This window comes from Alosa alosa, chromosome 18 (assembly GCF_017589495.1).
Source record: "Alosa alosa isolate M-15738 ecotype Scorff River chromosome 18, AALO_Geno_1.1, whole genome shotgun sequence".
NCBI lineage: Eukaryota > Metazoa > Chordata > Actinopteri > Clupeiformes > Clupeidae > Alosa > Alosa alosa.
In genome coordinates this window covers 23971052-23988773 of record NC_063206.1, presented here as the reverse complement: position 1 = coordinate 23988773, position 17722 = coordinate 23971052, and the positions used below count along the sequence as shown (strand labels likewise).

General features: G+C 40.2%; 1 protein-coding gene across 1 annotated transcript in view; it reads left to right on the top strand.

Moving 5' to 3' along the window:
- Positions 1–1293: 1293 nt before the first annotated feature.
- Positions 1294–17722, top strand: part of tasp1 (taspase, threonine aspartase, 1) — a 36408-nt gene continuing 19979 nt past the window's right edge. The window contains exons 1-10 of the mRNA XM_048270165.1: positions 1294–1568; positions 2090–2303; positions 2800–2867; positions 3900–3968; positions 4427–4547; positions 6973–7057; positions 7683–7762; positions 9978–10078; positions 13394–13567; positions 15251–15329. Of these exons, the coding sequence (XP_048126122.1) occupies positions 2174–2303; positions 2800–2867; positions 3900–3968; positions 4427–4547; positions 6973–7057; positions 7683–7762; positions 9978–10078; positions 13394–13567; positions 15251–15329 (907 nt within the window). The 5' untranslated portion in view covers positions 1294–1568; positions 2090–2173. The remainder of the gene's footprint in view (positions 1569–2089; positions 2304–2799; positions 2868–3899; positions 3969–4426; positions 4548–6972; positions 7058–7682; positions 7763–9977; positions 10079–13393; positions 13568–15250; positions 15330–17722) is intronic.

Sequence of the window (17722 nt, the reverse complement as noted above, 5' to 3'; positions counted from 1 at the left end):
TTTAAAGTCAATTCTGTGACTTACTGGAAGCCAGTGCAAGGACTTAAGAATTGGAGTAATGTGGTCAGTTCTTTTAGTTTCTGTTAGAATCCTAACTGCTGCATTTTGTATCATCTGAAGCTGTTTAATAGTCTTTTTAGGAAGGCCTGTGAACAGTCCATTGCAGTAATCAACCCTGCTGGAGATAAATGCATGAATGAGTTTTTCTAAGTCATATTTTGACATCAGCCCTCTGAGTCTGGCAATATTGGAAATACTGGAAATATAAGCTGACTCTTGTCAAATTTGCCAAATAAAATACGAGAGAAATTATATGGTTCATGTTCTCTCATGCTGTTTCATTCCTGCTGAAAAGGAAGGAGAATGCAACATTACGCATGTTCCGCTTTTGCATAAATAATTCCTGAATGGTTTTGGTCAGGGCTGATAATGCAACTGTATTTGAAAAAGGACGATATAGGCTAGGTTGCTACAAAATATGAGCTTTCAGTGTGATACGATCTCTTTGTAAATTATGTTTGATTAAAATGTGTTTCATCTGTTCTGGCTATCCCCGCTATTTGGATCTTACTGTATCTCACTCAATGAACAACATCTCAACACTAAATTAATGATGATCCGTAATTGTCATCAGATAGCCTAGTCATATAGGTAGACATTCAGTGTGTTTGAAATAATTAATTCGATAATATTTTCCATCTTTGAAGAGGTAAAGTTTTGTGTAAAGGGAATTAAAGGCCTGTCTCTAATACTAGCTGGTGCAGTCAAAGCCCGGGCTATTATTTGGTTAGTTTTATGGTAATGGCTATATTGTGATGTCATAATGGCAAATGTTAAGTCTATGGGGACATTTTGAGTAGTTTTTAATTAATAGTTTATATATGTATAAAAGTTACAAAGACGAAAAATACATAGAAGCCTTGTCCTTAAAAAGACCTATGTTACAAAGTTTGAAGTTTCTGTTACACGACTCACGGCTGAAACGAAAAAGTAGTCAGCAGAATAGCCTAATAAGAATAGCTGAATAAGAAGCCTAGGAAGAACAGTACAGTGCATTATTATTTCCATGCACTGTATTAAGAAGCATAGTGATAAGTATCCTACAGTGCATTTCCATGCACTGTAATCAGTGTCATGATGTGATATTATGTGTAGGCTACCGTCTTTTACTGAATGACCGCAAGATGAGTTTACCCACCAGTGCACCCACCCACCAGAGCCCACTTAAAACTTCCCTCAAGAACTGGTGCGAGTAATGCGATTCAGGGTTCAGAACAGAAAAGGCGGAGATCCAATCACGTGATTGCGTGGCCACGGTGAACTAGGAAGTGATTTCATGCAAGTGTTTTGGAAGAGTTCTGTAGCTAGGAAAGATAGTTTTAAGTAACATCGTGCACTACTGTTTCCTTAAAACTTCTCATCACTGCTTGTCTACTACTGATACCCCTTGTGCCTATTTTACTCTCTACGTAAATCCAACATGTCCGTGACACTGATTGTGGTTAGCTAGCGTTTCAGCTAGCCCACGCAAGCTTAGCTAGCTAACGTTGGCTAAAGTTTGCTGTCGTGTAAGTCCACTCTTACCATTCTGATACATAGAATCGTAAAAATAAGACACCGGTTTACACAACTATTGATACCAATTCTGCATGTTGTTTTGTATGTGCATATTCCGGCTGTTTATTATATCACGATCTTGAGCGAAGACGCCAAGAAGTGCATGATGCTGCAACTTAAAGCTAACTGTATCCTTAACCAAGTTTAGTCTGGTTTAATTTTAACACAATGTAGACGTCGTGAAAGCATGACAGGCGCAGATTATTTGTGCGTTTTAACGTAAAAACTGCTCACTGACACCGTGGTTGTTGTTCACGTAGCCTATTTACTGAAATGCTTGGGTAATTTAGCGAAATGCGGGCACACAAAGCATTGCAGAAACTTTATTGTACAGTTGTACTGAATATTCAATTGTAATACACTATCCCGAAGGTAATGCTCACACTTTAACTTCACTTCGCTTAGGTTCGCTAAATCACCCCCCACAAGGCGTACATTTAACGTAAGTTTACTTCTCGTGTCTTTCAACCAGGCTGTCTCAGCTGACTGACAGCCAGCATGTCCGCCTCCTGAGAATCCCACACAATGATGCCGTTAAATCTGGAAGAATCAGGTCATGGAGAACACATTAAGCTTGGCAAAGGGTCTTCCGGACCCTCTTCTGCCGGCCAATTCAAGGTCACCACGACACAACTCTATCTCAAGTGCAGAAGGAAAGGCTGTGGGGTTTGTGTTGGTGCACGCAGGTTCGTTTGCATTGCACAATCGTCAAAAACAGTGCTATCTTAGGCCTAGTGAGAATATTTCATCAGCTCTTTTGCTTGACAGTAAACTTTTGTGATATTATTATATAAGTCTATAGGAATGCTGTTTGTGTCTTTAAACACTGATGTATTATAAACCACGGATGAACAGACCAACCAGATCAAATATAATTGCCAGAAATTACTATTGTTCTTTCAGTAGCTTGAAGACGCACTCTATCTGACAGTGGTAAGGAATGAGACGGATCTTCTCCAAAGTTGGCTTTTTCCTCAGCCCATACTGCTCCCTTTCACCAAGTTTATAAAAATCAGCCTGGGAGGTTTTGCTTAATCCCTCAGACACAGAATAACAGACAGACACACAAACAAACGACAATGTAAACAATCTCCTTTTTGGAGGTCTACAGTAGCATAATGCTTCTCTTGTCTGAGATTGCTGACATTGAAATGTTTAAACTTGTTTCTTTTCTTTATCCAGGGGCAGGGTATCATTCAGAGTCAAAAGCCAAGGAATATAAGCATGTGTGCAAGAGGGCATGCCAGAAAGTAAGTTTAAAACCTTTCTATTCCTTCCTCCAGTAAAGGAGTCAGCTTTTTTGCAAGTCTTTCTGTATTACTGTTTTCGATTCAACATGAATTCTAGCCAAAAATATGTACACGTTTGACATAGACCTCTAGACAGAGATGTATGTTCATTGTTGTTTTCACTGTCATCAAATGTGGGGTTCAATATCACCTCATTAAAAAGGTTTGCTCACTATATAGGACAGGGTTGAGGGATTAATCACTGATTCTTGGTTCATAAAAAAACATTATGTTGCCAGTGTCCATCTAATAATTTCATCCTGTGGCCATTGCAGCCAAACATTTCTGTCACAGAGCTTTTGGCCTTAATGACTTTGACCTCTTCACACGGTCAAGCATTCGTCTTCGTTCGGCATGATGGTAATGCTGGCCACCAATTCATTAGCTGCTCTAGGTCAGCGCTGCACTGAGACACGTCCCAGAGACAATATGAGGCCACTGTCATGTGGCTCTGCTCTGCGGCGCTCTGAAGTGGCGGGCGGGTGCAGGATGAAAGAACCCGCGATTGGGGGGGACTCAGGCCTGAGTCCAGTGCCAGGGAATGTGAGCTATGTGTTGATAACATGACACGGCCATGGGAAGGAGAGGGGTCTTCAGAGCAGAGCCGACTGCACTCACTCAGCAGCTAAACATGCCTAAAGCTGAACCATCATATTCTTATTACATACACACATTTCTAATTTAAGGGGTTTATTTTTTTATTGTCTTGCTGGATAGCTTCATTAAATGTTTCACTGCTCAGCTATGATTATTGCTTTTGCAGATTTGTGTGTGTGTGTGTGTGTGTGGGTGTGTGTGTGTTCGTGTTCTCTCTTGACCATTGACCACTGTTTTGTGCCTTCAGCATATGATCGGAATGCCATCCTAATGTGTTGTTGAATTCACACCTTCAGGAATCTTGTCCTGCGATGCCAAGAGCTGGGTGTTTGTCTGCGTGTGTGCTCTGTGTTTTCATTCTGGGAGAAGTATGTAAACTCTGCTGTTCTGTGTCAGGCGGTGGACAGACTGAAGGCTGGAGCACTGGCAGTGGAGGCAGTGACTGCAGCTCTCATTGAACTTGAGGTACATCCACCCTACCCACTGTTCCTGCTGCTGTTAGATTCTCTGTTGATCAATTCATACTATCAGTGTAATGGGATCATCTTTTTTATATATATGTCATATTCTGTAAATGAAATGTAAGTTTACATTAATCATTGCCTGAAGAGTTACAAAAGCACATTTTTGTTCATGCATAACCAGTATCTCTATGGTATTCATTACTTGGCCAAACATACCGAGTTCAGTTGAATGTCCCAGGCCTGAATAGTTTATTTAGTGCTCAAGACGGTAAATAAGACCTTCAGAGACAGCTGTGCTCTCAGCTCTCAGGCTAGAGTTAGCATAGCCTCCTTTGTACAGTGCAAGTCTATGGCAAGTTTACATAGCGGTGGTTCACTGCACTAGCAGGTGTTTGGGATTGAAAGCCGGTGTCCTGCCTGCACAGTTCCTGACGTGTGCCCGCGCCTTGTGCTCCTCAGGACTCCCCTTTCACTAATGCAGGAATGGGCTCCAATCTAAACCTCCTCGGAGAGATCGAGTGTGACGCCAGCATCATGGATGGCAAGACTTTGCATTACGGAGCTGTAGGAGCCTTAAGTGGTGAGTGCTGCCTGCTGAAAAACAAACAAACAAACATACGGAAAGGGTAGCAAGTGGTAGCATCCCAACTATATATGGGCCCAATATATATGGGACCTGGGTTCCAATCTGACCCACAGTTGTTTCCAAATCTCAATCCCAGACTTTTTTTTGCTTTCAATGATTCCTTGTCACTCTTCATTGTCTAAATCAAGGCAAGAACCCCCACACCCCAATACATGCATATAAAAAACATGTAGATGTCATAGTCATTAACTAGTCTGCATTTTATTATTTACAAATCTCAACCAGCTGTGTCGTGTAGTGGTGTAGCATGCAACCACAGTGTTCCCTTTTAAATAAGAGTCACAGGGGTCAAGGTTTACAGTGCACCCTGCAAAGGGTGTGCCTTAGAAATGAATCGAATTATGAATTACATCATAATTCGTCATCCCGTGCCAAGAGAATTTAGGCATGTCACACTAAAGCTGGTGTCGATCAGTGAGGCGCCAGATTGTTTTGTTTTTAGTCAGCATGAAGCAACCATCAGCCATAAAATTGGCATATGACCCAAGGCGACTGGTTCTTGGCAATGGTTGAGTAAGCCCAGCATAAATGTCTCCTTTCCCTGAATAATAATAATAATAATAATAATAATAATAATAATAATAATAATAATAATAATAATAATAATAATAATAATAATAATAATAATAATAATAATAATAATAATAATAATAATAATAATAATAATAATAATAATAATAATAATAATAATAATAATAATAATAATAATAATAATAATAATAATAATAATAATAATAATAATAATAATAATAATAATAATAATAATAATAATAATAATAATAATAATAATAATAATAATAATAATAATAATAATAATAATAATAATAATAATAATAATAATAATAATAATAATAATAATAATAATAATAATAATAATAATAATAATAATAATAATAATAATAATAATAATAATAATAATAATAATAATAATAATAATAATAATAATAATAATAATAATAATAATAATAATAATAATAATAATAATAATAATAATAATAATAATAATAATAATAATAATAATAATAATAATAATAATAATAATAATAATAATAATAATAATAATAATAATAATAATAATAATAATAATAATAATAATAATAATAATAATAATAATAATAATAATAATAATAATAATAATAATAATAATAATAATAATAATAATAATAATAATAATAATAATAATAATAATAATAATAATAATAATAATAATAATAATAATAATAATAATAATAATAATAATAATAATAATAATAATAATAATAATAATAATAATAATAATAATAATAATAATAATAATAATAATAATAATAATAATAATAATAATAATAATAATAATAATAATAATAATAATAATAATAATAATAATAATAATAATAATAATAATAATAATAATAATAATAATAATAATAATAATAATAATAATAATAATAATAATAATAATAATAATAATAATAATAATAATAATAATAATAATAATAATAATAATAATAATAATAATAATAATAATAATAATAATAATAATAATAATAATAATAATAATAATAATTATTTACAAATCTCAACCAGCTGTGTCGTAGTGGTGTAGCATGCAACCACAGTGTTCCCTTTTAAATAAGAGTCACAGGGGTCAAGGTTTACAGTGCACCCTGCAAAGGGTGTGCCTTAGAAATGAATCGAATTATGAATTACATCATAATTCGTCATCCCGTGCCAAGAGAATTTAGGCATGTCACACTAAAGCTGGTGTCGATCAGTGAGACGCCAGATTGTTTGTTTTAGTCAGCATGAAGCAACCATCAGCCATAAAATTGGCATATGACGAAGCGACTGGTTCTTGGCAATGGTTGAGTAAGCCCAGCATAAATGTCTCCTTTCCCTGAAAGACTTACTTTCTGACTGGGTAACAAATTGGACAGCAGGCTTTTGCCAGCTGAGGTTGTAAGAGAGAGCTGCCATATTTGTTAGGTGCTGCATTGCAGTGTACAGAGTGTGTGCGGTGTTCAGAGAGATTAGCTGCATAATAGAAAGGAGGGACGTTGTCGTACTGATGACCTGACTACCTCAATTTCCCTTTCCCCAAGCTACACTACAAGCTATACTGCTTTACTCTATTCTGCTATACTGCTATACTCTATTCTGCTATACTCTATATTGCTATACTCTATACTGCTATACTCTATATTCCTATACTGCTATACTCTCTACTGATCTACTCTATACTCTATACTGCTAACAACATAACTTACACAGGCAAATATGATCCGTTCTAATATTCTCTACAGTAGAAGAGTATAAGACAACATTGTAATGTTCTCTACAGTAGAACAGTGTAAGACAGTGTTCTAATTGTTCTCCGCAGGGATCAAGAACCCAGTGCTGGTGGCGAGGAGGCTGCTGAGTGAAGCACAGAAGGGCAAGCTGTCGGCTGGCAGGATCCCCCCCTGGTGAGGACTCACTTCTGTTCTGTTGTCATCGTCCCTTTATGTTTCTCTCTCTGTACTATTGGTGTAGATTCATCGACAGAACTGCATTGCATCTTGGGCCCTATCGCATCGAATCGCATCGCACCAAGTTTCTCTGTATTAAAATGTATCGTCGTATAAGGGAGAAATGAACACCCCCTACTCTGTACACTTGACTGACACGTAGCGAACGCCCAGCAGCGATGGTGCTCACATTCCGTCCCAGCTTTAAGCGAGGATCCAGCTGTGAAATGGAACTACGTGGTGCTGAAAAGTCTTAATGTGAGATATTTTTGAAGAGAGTTTTATCCCAGGCTCTCTTGTGGTGTTTGCCTGGAAAAGGGCCTTTTTGACATTGCGCGTGTGTGTGTGTGTGTGTATGTGTCGTGGACTTTGAAGATTGTGCCACGCTTGTTTTGCTCGCATCAGTCACGCTGCCATCTCCGTCACCCAATCAACCCTCTGTCCCTTTGTGCCATCTGAGTTTTAAATGTCTCCAAATTGAGTGCAACGAGTTGACTGCCAAGACCAACCGTGTGACATCTCTCTCTTTCTGTCTTTCTCTCCCTCCCTTTGACTTTTCTCTTTCTCTCTCTCTCTCTCACAGCTTTTTAGTGGGGAAAGGAGCGCAGCAGTGGGCGGTGAGTCATGGCATCCCTCCGTGCCTCTCGGAGAAGATGGCCACCAGTGAGTATATATCCGCCATCTTGTTTTCCAGTCTGCACTCCACCAGAGCAGCAGAGACCAGGCTTCTGACACAATCATCTGGATCGCTGCTGTCAGCGCCCATATTATCAGTGTGAGCTAACACCCTCCGCTCGGCTCTGGGATGGCGCAGGCCTTTATATCAACAAAGATTATCAGCACACGGCATTTACTCTGCATAGGCCCACTAAATGTTTTCTTTGACAATAAATGGCTTGTTACCCACAGTCAATCATTTAGAGATTACGGGTGACTCAAAGCATTCCAAGAGAGAAAATGCGAAGGGCTTTAGATACTGCCTCATCAAAACCGTCATGATGGAGAACTCTGCCATGTCATGAAACAAGAATGTTGTACGGTGCATAGCTGGATTCACTTCCATGGATTCATGTTTGCCATAGTCATTTGTGGTGCAGCATTGTGCATTTTCATACTGTGTGGTACTGAGTTTCCTAAAGCTCTTAGTGGCTTGTGTTGGTCAATGCTAATAGCATTTCAGTTTACTTTATTTGATGGCTTCCTCTGTAGTAATGAGTTACTAGTGTGTGTGTGTGTGTGCGTTCCATGCTCTCCCTGTGCAGTGTGTGTGGCCCTGCAGTTTGGTGTTCATAGAGCAAGCCAAACTCACACACTCATTAAACATGCTGAGTGTAGAGGGCGGAGGTGAAATGAGTTCTCACAATATGAACGAAATACTGTATATTTTTCTTCCCGTTTTTTTCTCAGTCCAAGATATTCTTGGATGACTAGCAAAGGACGCAGGTCACACAAACCCACAATGTGTTACAGCACGTAGTGGGGGAATATACAACTGCTCTGTTTGCTGTTAAGTGTACCAGTTTTTTGTGCTTGATTAAAAAAAAAATAGATAGATAGAGTGCCATGTAAGATACATGATTATAGATATAGAGTAGGTATTGTCAAAAAGAGTGTCAAAGTATGGGTGATTGTAGTATTGCTTTTTATAAGTAATGGTCAAGGAAGAAGATGAGTCAGTACCTATTCTTCATGGATGCATCTCAACATTTGAGAGGTGGTGGTAGCGTAGTGGCTAAGGAGCTGGGCTAGTATGCAGCAGCCAATAAAAGTTGTGGGTTTGATTCCTGACTGCCACCATTGTGCCCTTGAGCAAGGCACTTATAACCCTAAGTTGCTCTGGAGAGACTGACGCTTGTAATAATTGACGTATGTAAGGTGTTTTGGATAAACAGCGCCAGCGAAATGAATAAGTAAGTTGCTTAGTGGGAAAAAAAAATGTTTTAACAATACACACAGCAGTCGGTCTGTATAGAAGCCTGTTTCGGTGCCGTCAGCAGGCTGAAAAGGCCAAAATCTGTAGAGGATAGGCAATTTCATGCCATTCGGAGCCATTGATGAATGATTCAGGAGCAGTAAACATGTTTGTTCATCTGGTCGACCGATTCCCTGCAGAACGCTCCACCGTTTGTTTCCCACTGAGTCTAACTGCATTCCACCCAATTCCCCAAATGTCTTAATTGTGCTGATTTTATTCATTACTTTTTTCTTTGATTAAAAGATTTGGAACATAAGGTTCTGTAAACAATGCCATTCATGCTTTAATGGAATGGCCCCATGCAGCAACCCCCTTCCGCCCAACACCACCTCTCCTTTCCTCTCTTCCTTCTTTTCTTCTTTTCTTCCCTTCCCTTTCTATCCTTTTCTTCCCTTCCTGCATGAACTGGAAATGATCTGAAGCCAGAATCATGACTGTGTGTTGTTGTAACACATGTCCCATTTTACAGGGAGCTTTTTGTTGAGGCTTCAAATAGTCTCCATTGATTACTACCACACGCTTTGAGCACTATAATTTGTGTTTGAAATTAGGGCCAAGAGTGTGCCATTCAGTGCGGCACTTATTACAACTCTATTATGTTGGAGCCTATGAGGAGCCTCGTTGTGCGTGCGTGCGTGTGTGTGTGTGTGCGCGCGCTCGTTCGTGCTCGTTTGAGTGTGTGATGTAATCCAGTCTTTGGGCGATTGTGTAGAGATGTGGCAACATTTGAGCCACAGTGGGAAGCAATATTGCGTGAGTGTCTGTGAGAGAGTATGTTTAGGTGAGTGTGTGTGTGTGTGTGTGTGTGTGTGCGTGTGTGCACAAGCATGAGTGCTTGTGTCCTTGCGTGCCTGCTTGTGTCTTTGTGTGTACTCAAGCGTGATTGTGTTTTTTCCCCTGCAGAGTTCAGTATGTCTGCCTACAGAAGAAACAAGAGGAAGATGGAGTTGGCGGAGAAGGTGGAGACGGAGCGCTGTCAATTAAAAAGAGGGCGACAGTCAAACGTGAGTTGTCCCTCGCACCTTAACTTCATACATGCGGACTATCAATCACGACTTCCTCCCCTGCCAGTAGTTGATATACGGACAGTCAAACGTGAGTTGTCCCCGCACCTTAACTTCATACATGCGGACTATCAATCACGACTTCCTCCCCTGCCAGTAGTTGATATACGCGACAGTCAAACGTGAGTTGTCCCCTGCACCTTAACTTCATACATGCGACTATCAATCACAGTCAGTTGTTATATACGCGACAGTGAGTTGTCCCCTGCACCTTAACTTCATTCGACTATCAATCACGACTGCCTCCCCTGCCAGTATGAATACGCACAGTCAAACTGAGTTGTCCCCTGCACCTTAACTTCATACATGCGACTATCAATCACCACTGCCTCGGCCTCTGCCAGTCAAAGCGTGGAGTTGTCCCCATACCTTAACTTCATACATCCCGGACTATCAATCACGACTTCGCCCTCTGCGACAGTCAGATGTGAGTGCTTCCCTTGCCTTCAGTTGTTACGTGCAGACAGGGGGTAAGCACATGGCCTGCCACAGCAACAAACCTGTTTTCTATTTCAAAGCTTTGCCGTTTCCTGAAATCAGCCAAGCACCCTTGAAAATGAACATATGAATGAAACGCAAAGCGCCTGATGGTTCACGTTTTATATAGAGTAGGAGTAGCTCCACTGGAAACCCTCTGGGGAGAGAGAGCTCTCAACCCCCTCCCTCCCTCTCCCGCCTGTTCGCAAGGTCTGCACATTTAATTGGCCTTAAACACAGTGTAGCCTCAGCGTTTGCCTTGACATTATTACTCTGGTGATAAAAGGTCCAACATCTGCACGGTCCTCTAATCCCTGGTTGCCAGATGCAGAGAGAAGGAAAACCGCAGGATAATGATGACCTGTAGATATGGGGTGTGGAGACTTCAATCACACCGAATCATAGGAGAGAGAAACACACACACACACACACACACACACACAGTGTACTCATAGCTATCTATGGGCTTAATTTACTGTTCAACCATTTCAACCATGATGAGACGCCTTGCCTGTAGGGTACCTGAAATAGTCACTTGGTGGCACACTTCCACAATGTGGCAATGTACTGATGTGCGGGCATAACGTGTTAAATGACACAGACACGCACGCACGCACGCACGCACACACACACACACAACTTTCAGTAGCAAACTTTGCAGTTCTGTACTTATATGCGAGTCCTCAGGTCATTTCTAAAAAAGAAAATGGGTTGAACTATGATTTTTTTCCCTCCTGTGTGGTCGACTTTGTTTATGTGTGAACAAGAGGTCTAGAATTTTAGTCTCCGGGTTGTTTGGGAAAAGGGATTTTTAGCATGTTTCGGAAGATTGATATGAGCAAGGATTTTTGACATTTTGCTAGCCCAGGGCTTTAAGGCCTGCCTCTCTTCCACATCATCCAGTTCTCGTATGTGTGGTCCCACCACATGAAATGGAAGCACCATTTCAAGAGGACGTTCCCTTTAAATTAAGCAGGAGTCATAACTGGGTCATCCAGAATAATTTATAGTGATAAAATCCCCCAAAAAAAGAGGCAGGAGGATAGGAAAAGTTCAGACGGCGCCGGTCCTTGAGTGGATGGGTTTTTGGGCATCCCACCTCAGGACGGGATGGTCTCGCAGCTCATTCTGTGGCATGAGGGCCTCGGGTCCTTCCCTGGTCTGACGAGGTGAAGGAAGATTGATGGATATCGCGTTCCCAGATGTCGTCAGCAAAGCTCCTCGGAGCTGCTCCCAGCTCTGTGCCAGCAGACGCCGTGCCTCGCCAGTGTTTATCATCGCTTCGTTTAATCAGTCATTTCTATCTTGTAGGTATAAATTAAATGGAAATGAAAATAACAATAGTGCAGGCGCACTCAGAATGGCTGTGATTTATAGACAGACTTAAGTGATCTGTAATGAGGATTAAATGGGTTCCACTTGCTTCGCTTTGGAGCTCTGTGTTCCTTTCCCACACTTCCATTTATTATAATGATGAATTTATTCACAGCCTTTACTGTTTTTGAAATGTCTGTTCGTATCGCAGCACCCCCTCCACCTCTCAAATTGGTCATGGTCTCTTAAGCATCTACTGGACCTCATGTAACATTGGCATGTCAAAAAGTCCAGTTCAGATTTGTAAATTGAGGCTCTTAATAGCAGCCTTTGAACTCTTGGAACTTTGGTATAAAACAAATGTTTTGTTGTGCAATCTGGTTTTAATTTTTATGTAAGAATTTTTTAACGTCTTCCCAAAAAGAAAACTCCTGTCAGTGCCAAGTCATAAAAGAAATTCTGATTAGGCTAGTTTCTGTGTGTGCCTTTTTTATGGGTCGACACCTGTCTTTTGTATTGTACTTCCATCTGTAAATTCACCCTGCATTTAATGAAATCTAGGTTATATGTGTCTGAGTTGTATAACACTAATAAAACAATCTTTTTGGAAACCCTTGTCTTTTGAATGTTGAGTGAGGGCTACTTTTTGCCGCACACAAAATACTCTCAATATTTTCATCAGGTGGTTTTTAATTCAGTGGTCTCTCATCATAGGAAAAATGCACTAAACAAATCCACCACCAATAAAATGTAGACAACACTGTATTTTGAGGGAGTCGTTTTCTGCTTATACTTCACAATGTGGATAAATGATGGTCTTTATAAGTAAGGCTTACATATGTGTGTGTTCTCAGTGGGAAACTGTCAGGTCTCTGATGTCCCATGGTTAATGTGTCTGTGGATTGGATTTGCCCCTAAAGTCCACAAGCTTTGAGGGCCCCTTTGCTTTGCCAAGGTTCACTAGAGATGGGGCTGCACGTTAAAAACGGGAAACGGAGATCATGAATCATAACGTCCCCTGTTCGCTGTTAGACGGCAAAGGCACATTTTTCATGTTGCTAAGTATCGCTATTTGGATTCGCAAACAAGCGCCTTCCAAAGTACACTGCAATCAGCGAATGAAAACAAAACTTTTAAAACTAAAACATTTGCCATAAAAAATGAAGGACGTAGAGACCATAAATCAGGTTCTAATACGCTGGCACAGCCCTCTAAGTGTGCTGTGTTATTTTTGAAAAATTTGACGCACCATACACTGGGAGGTCCCTGTTGCTTAGGTAGAAATGATAAAGTTCAGTATTTGCCCTAAATAAAAAGTAAAGTTCGAGCCTTCAAGGCAGGTTTTCAAATGGCAGCTGCTATCCTGCTAGTTCGAAACCATGCTCATGTTTATGAAGCCATATGAACTATTGTGCCATTTACTATGTGTTTGTGCTTTATGATCTGAAGTCATTGTTTTTGTAGGACAGTGACCTGGAGTCCTTGGGCAAGGTCAAAGCTATTATGGCGGATGGAGAGGAGAACGACTCTGCATGTCTCGACACCGTCGGCGTTATCGTCGTGGACCAGGAGGGCAATGTGGCGGCAGCAGTGTCCAGCGGTGGTCTAGCGATGAAGCACCCTGGACGAGTAGGACAGGTAAAGAGGGACCTACTTCTCCTACTATGCAAAATCATATTAAACCCAAAAGAAGAATGTTTAGAGCTGATTATGTGTGCTTAAAGTCATTTTTTGACTGTTGCCCAGGTCTTTCACTATTGTTTGTATAGTTAATTTTAGTTCCTGTATCTCAGAGTTTTTCATGCCATTTATTCATATGCTAAGCATCATGATCTTTCAACACACTGACAGACAAGCACAAACACATTGCAAATAATATAAAAAACACACAAATGATTAGGGGCAAAGCTGTGCAGATGAAGTACTGACTCACTACTACACAGTCCAACCTCAACATAATTCAAACTCTGTGTGAAGAAAAGTGTGGGAGAAAAACAAAAGGCAGGCCATGTCAATATGAAAATGTATTATGGCACTTACTTCAAGATGTTTTTGGAGGGCTTTCTCCCCCTAGGAGTGGATGAAAGAAACACACAGTGGTCAAGTAGTCCAGATTGCTTAAGTCTTGCATTGTAAAGGGAAACCACACAAAGCACTGACTTCTAAAGCAATTGAAGTTCATTTTTATGTGTTTCTCAGGTTCTCAGTAGCAAGATGAATAAATAGTAGGGCTGTCAATCGATTAAAAAAATGAATCTAATTAATTACATACTCTGTGATGAATTAATCTAAATTAATCGCATATATAATTTTTGTTGTGAAAGTATTTTAAATATTTAAATTCAAATGAATCATTGAATAATCAGCATTAGTGACATTAAAGTTCAAAAATGCTTTTATTATTATTTTCACTGTTCAAATAATGGCCATAATAATCTATGATATGACCTAATATGCTGAGGAAATAAATTCAAAAGTGCTTCGGGAAGTCACATACAAGGCATTTCAGGCCACAGATATAACCTAGGGGACACAATGAAAATAAATGAACACTCCCCTCAATGTCAACACTTATTTCTTTGCATTGATGTGCGACTATAGAGTTGATGAACTCCGGTGATATGCAAATTCCTTGCTGCAGACATTGCAAATGACTTTATTTTCAACACTTTATTTTTATCAACACCATCAGGCCGTTTTTTAAAAGTAAATGTTCCAATCAATGATCCAGGCAGCACGTTTTCTTCTCTCTCCTTCATTTTACAGTCTAATTTTTACTGCTCGGGTCAAAAGTCATACTGACTTTATAATCGATTAATCTGCACTCATTTTTTTTAATCAGTTATTTTTTCTCAAATTAATTAATCAAAATTAATCAGTTATTTTGACAGCCCTAATAAATAGCTTTAAAATGATTTTATTGGCTGACCTACAGTCAGTACAGCATGTCTCCTGGAGTGGCAGCCTGTCTGTGTGTCCCATGTCCCTTTTCTGTGCCAAATGTGACCATATGTGTCCCTTCTTTCTGCTCTCCCCACCTCTCTGTGCCTCTAACCCCATCTCCCCCAACCCCCCCATCTAACCCGATCCCCCTATCTCCCCCCCCCTTCCCCCCATCTAACCCCATCTCCCCCATCCCCCCCATCTAACCCCATCTCCCCCAACCCCCCCATCTAACCCGATCCCCCTATCTCCCCCCATTCCCCCCATCTAACCCCATCTCCCCACCTCCCCCCATGTCTCCCCATCTCTCCCCATTTATCCCCACCTCCCCCCATCTCTCCCCATCTCTCCCCATTTATCCCCATCTTCTCCTACCAGGCAGCTCTCTTTGGCTGTGGATGCTGGGCTCAGAATTCTTGCAATGCAAATCCTTACTCAACAGCTGTGAGTACCTCAGGTATCCAAACGCTCAAACGCCTCTACTCAGTACAACACACTCAGAAATGACAACCTTCACTGACATGTTTAATCTCAAATCTTTTCTGTTGGTGGTGAATTAGGAAGTGCAATGTGTTGCACGAAACTAAAACGTGTGTACAGTTAATACTATAAAAACTTAAACTGAAGTTAACTGAAGATGGTTCACACTAGACCAAAGTGTTCTTCTTTTGTGCACTTCCTCTTTTCTTTGTTTTCATTCGTTGAGCTTTGATGCTGTGCATTAAAAGTCTTCATGGAGAGCCTCCGGGACATTACTTTAGGTTTGTTACCCAATTGGTGTGCAGATTATCCTCTCAGGCTCTGACTTCTACTCAGACACACAGACACAGCCAGTTAAGCAGAGATAAGGGGCAGGAACAGACCGTCTGACAACCCTCTGAAAGAAGTCCATGGTTCACTGTGAACTGTGAAGCTCACAAAGAAAGCTACCAACCCACCTACCACCTACTTATCTCTACACATGGGGAAAGTTTTCTTAGAGTGGGCTTGTTTGCTGACCCTCGTCACCCTGCCTCTGCACACAATGCACCCAGTGTGTCTGCACCTTTCCCCTGTTTGGTCCAAGTGTTGGACAGAGGGCGAAGGCCTCCGACCCCTCAGGCTAGAGGCTGACGTTACTCTCTGGGCTGTTATTCTCGCCTGTGACTTCACTTATTGTCTTCAAGTCGTTTTTTTAAAATCCATATTTCATTCTTTTCCCTTTCTTTTCCCTTGGCAGAGGAGTTTTTGTTATGTTAGTGTTGAATTGCTCTTTCATGTCTTCCTCATAAACGCAGAGAGTGGGGTTAAATGGAGCAGGCGGAGTAGAGGGTCCGGGTTGGGGGCGAGATTGGGGGTCACCAATGGGGCTGAATGAACAAGCCGACCCCAAAAAATAGCTACACACACACCTCTACAAAGTCAAGAAGTCAGAGGTTCAGCTTGCAAAAGGTCACTGTCTGCTGTGAATGAGTAATGCTGAGAGACAGAATAAGAAGCAAGGGCCAAAATCAATTAGTGGAATAGAAGAACAACACTTTTCAGTGTCCTCCTCCTTAAACCGAGCTGAAAGGCCCTTCATGGTGATTGTGATTTAATGGTGTTTTGCTAAGCGAGCGTGTGCGTAGATGAAAGGCGCGAACATGCCGGCAGAGTTATCAAGAAGACAGTGTCTGCTCAGATTTAATAACTTCATTAAGGCTATGGTTTGTGAGATTTACTCTCTGAAATATTTCTAAATCTCAATTTGAACCAGCACCCCAGCAAGACCTTTTAAGGGAGATCCTTTACAATACCAGCAGTTCAGAGAGATAGATCCTTCTGAAGCGTTGCTCTGGGAAGCCCACCTTTAAACCCACCATAAGCTCTGAAAGGCTCTGAAAATTGAACCTCCAAAGTGTCTGCCGGAGAAAGCAGGTGTGCTAAACTAACCAACCAAGAGAATGGAAAGGGAAGGATGGAGAAATTAAAAAAAAAAAAATGGATTAACATGCCTTGTGTGTTGTTGGCTTTCCTTTCATATTTTTCTGCCTACATAATCTTATATGCCCTTATCCCCATGTTTTCTAACATTTTTTTTAATTTATGTTTTTTTCTGCGTTATACTAATTTTATGATTATTGTAAGACCCACATTAGAATATGATTGGAATTTTTTAAGCACTTAAGAGCATTTCTCAGTTGAAGCAAACATAGAAATGTGCTGAAAATAAAGCCATATGTTAACATTGCTTAATGTGAGGTTGTTTGGGTTTCATGCCAAACAGTTTTAAAGATCAAAAATCACATGTTAAAGTATCTCTAGGCCATGTTGGTCCACAGTCTACTGTATAAAACAATCCTAGATCCTCACTGTTATGACTTAGAGCAGCACAAAATACATGAAACGGATCGGTGAAGGAAGTGAACTCTGGAATCTACTGAATGGAAATAGTTTGGTGTCATTCCACAGGATGTCAGAGTAGAATATCGCTGAAGTTTCTCTAATGTCCAGAGCCAGATGCTTAGTAAGTACATATTTCCAAAGCTAAACAAGATTTTCTGCTCTGCCTCCCATTTGTGCTGTGAGGGACCTGAGGCGATGGGCTTTACGTTTTCAGCTAATGCATTCTGTCACATGAATAAAAAAAAAAAAGCCCTTTCCTTTCAGCCCTGTTTGTGCTCAGGCCAACAAAGCCATGGCACATCTTATTTGATGTTTTCATGCAATGTATATGAGTGCGTACACTGCCAAAAAAATGCTAGCCAGTCACAAAAAAAGATAGGGAGACAGAGATCCATTATTCTTCTTTTGGGGACAGGTCGCAACTTAAATGTATGGTTTTGAATGCAGCTATATTTCTCTCGTCTTCACATTTGCGACAGCCAGACG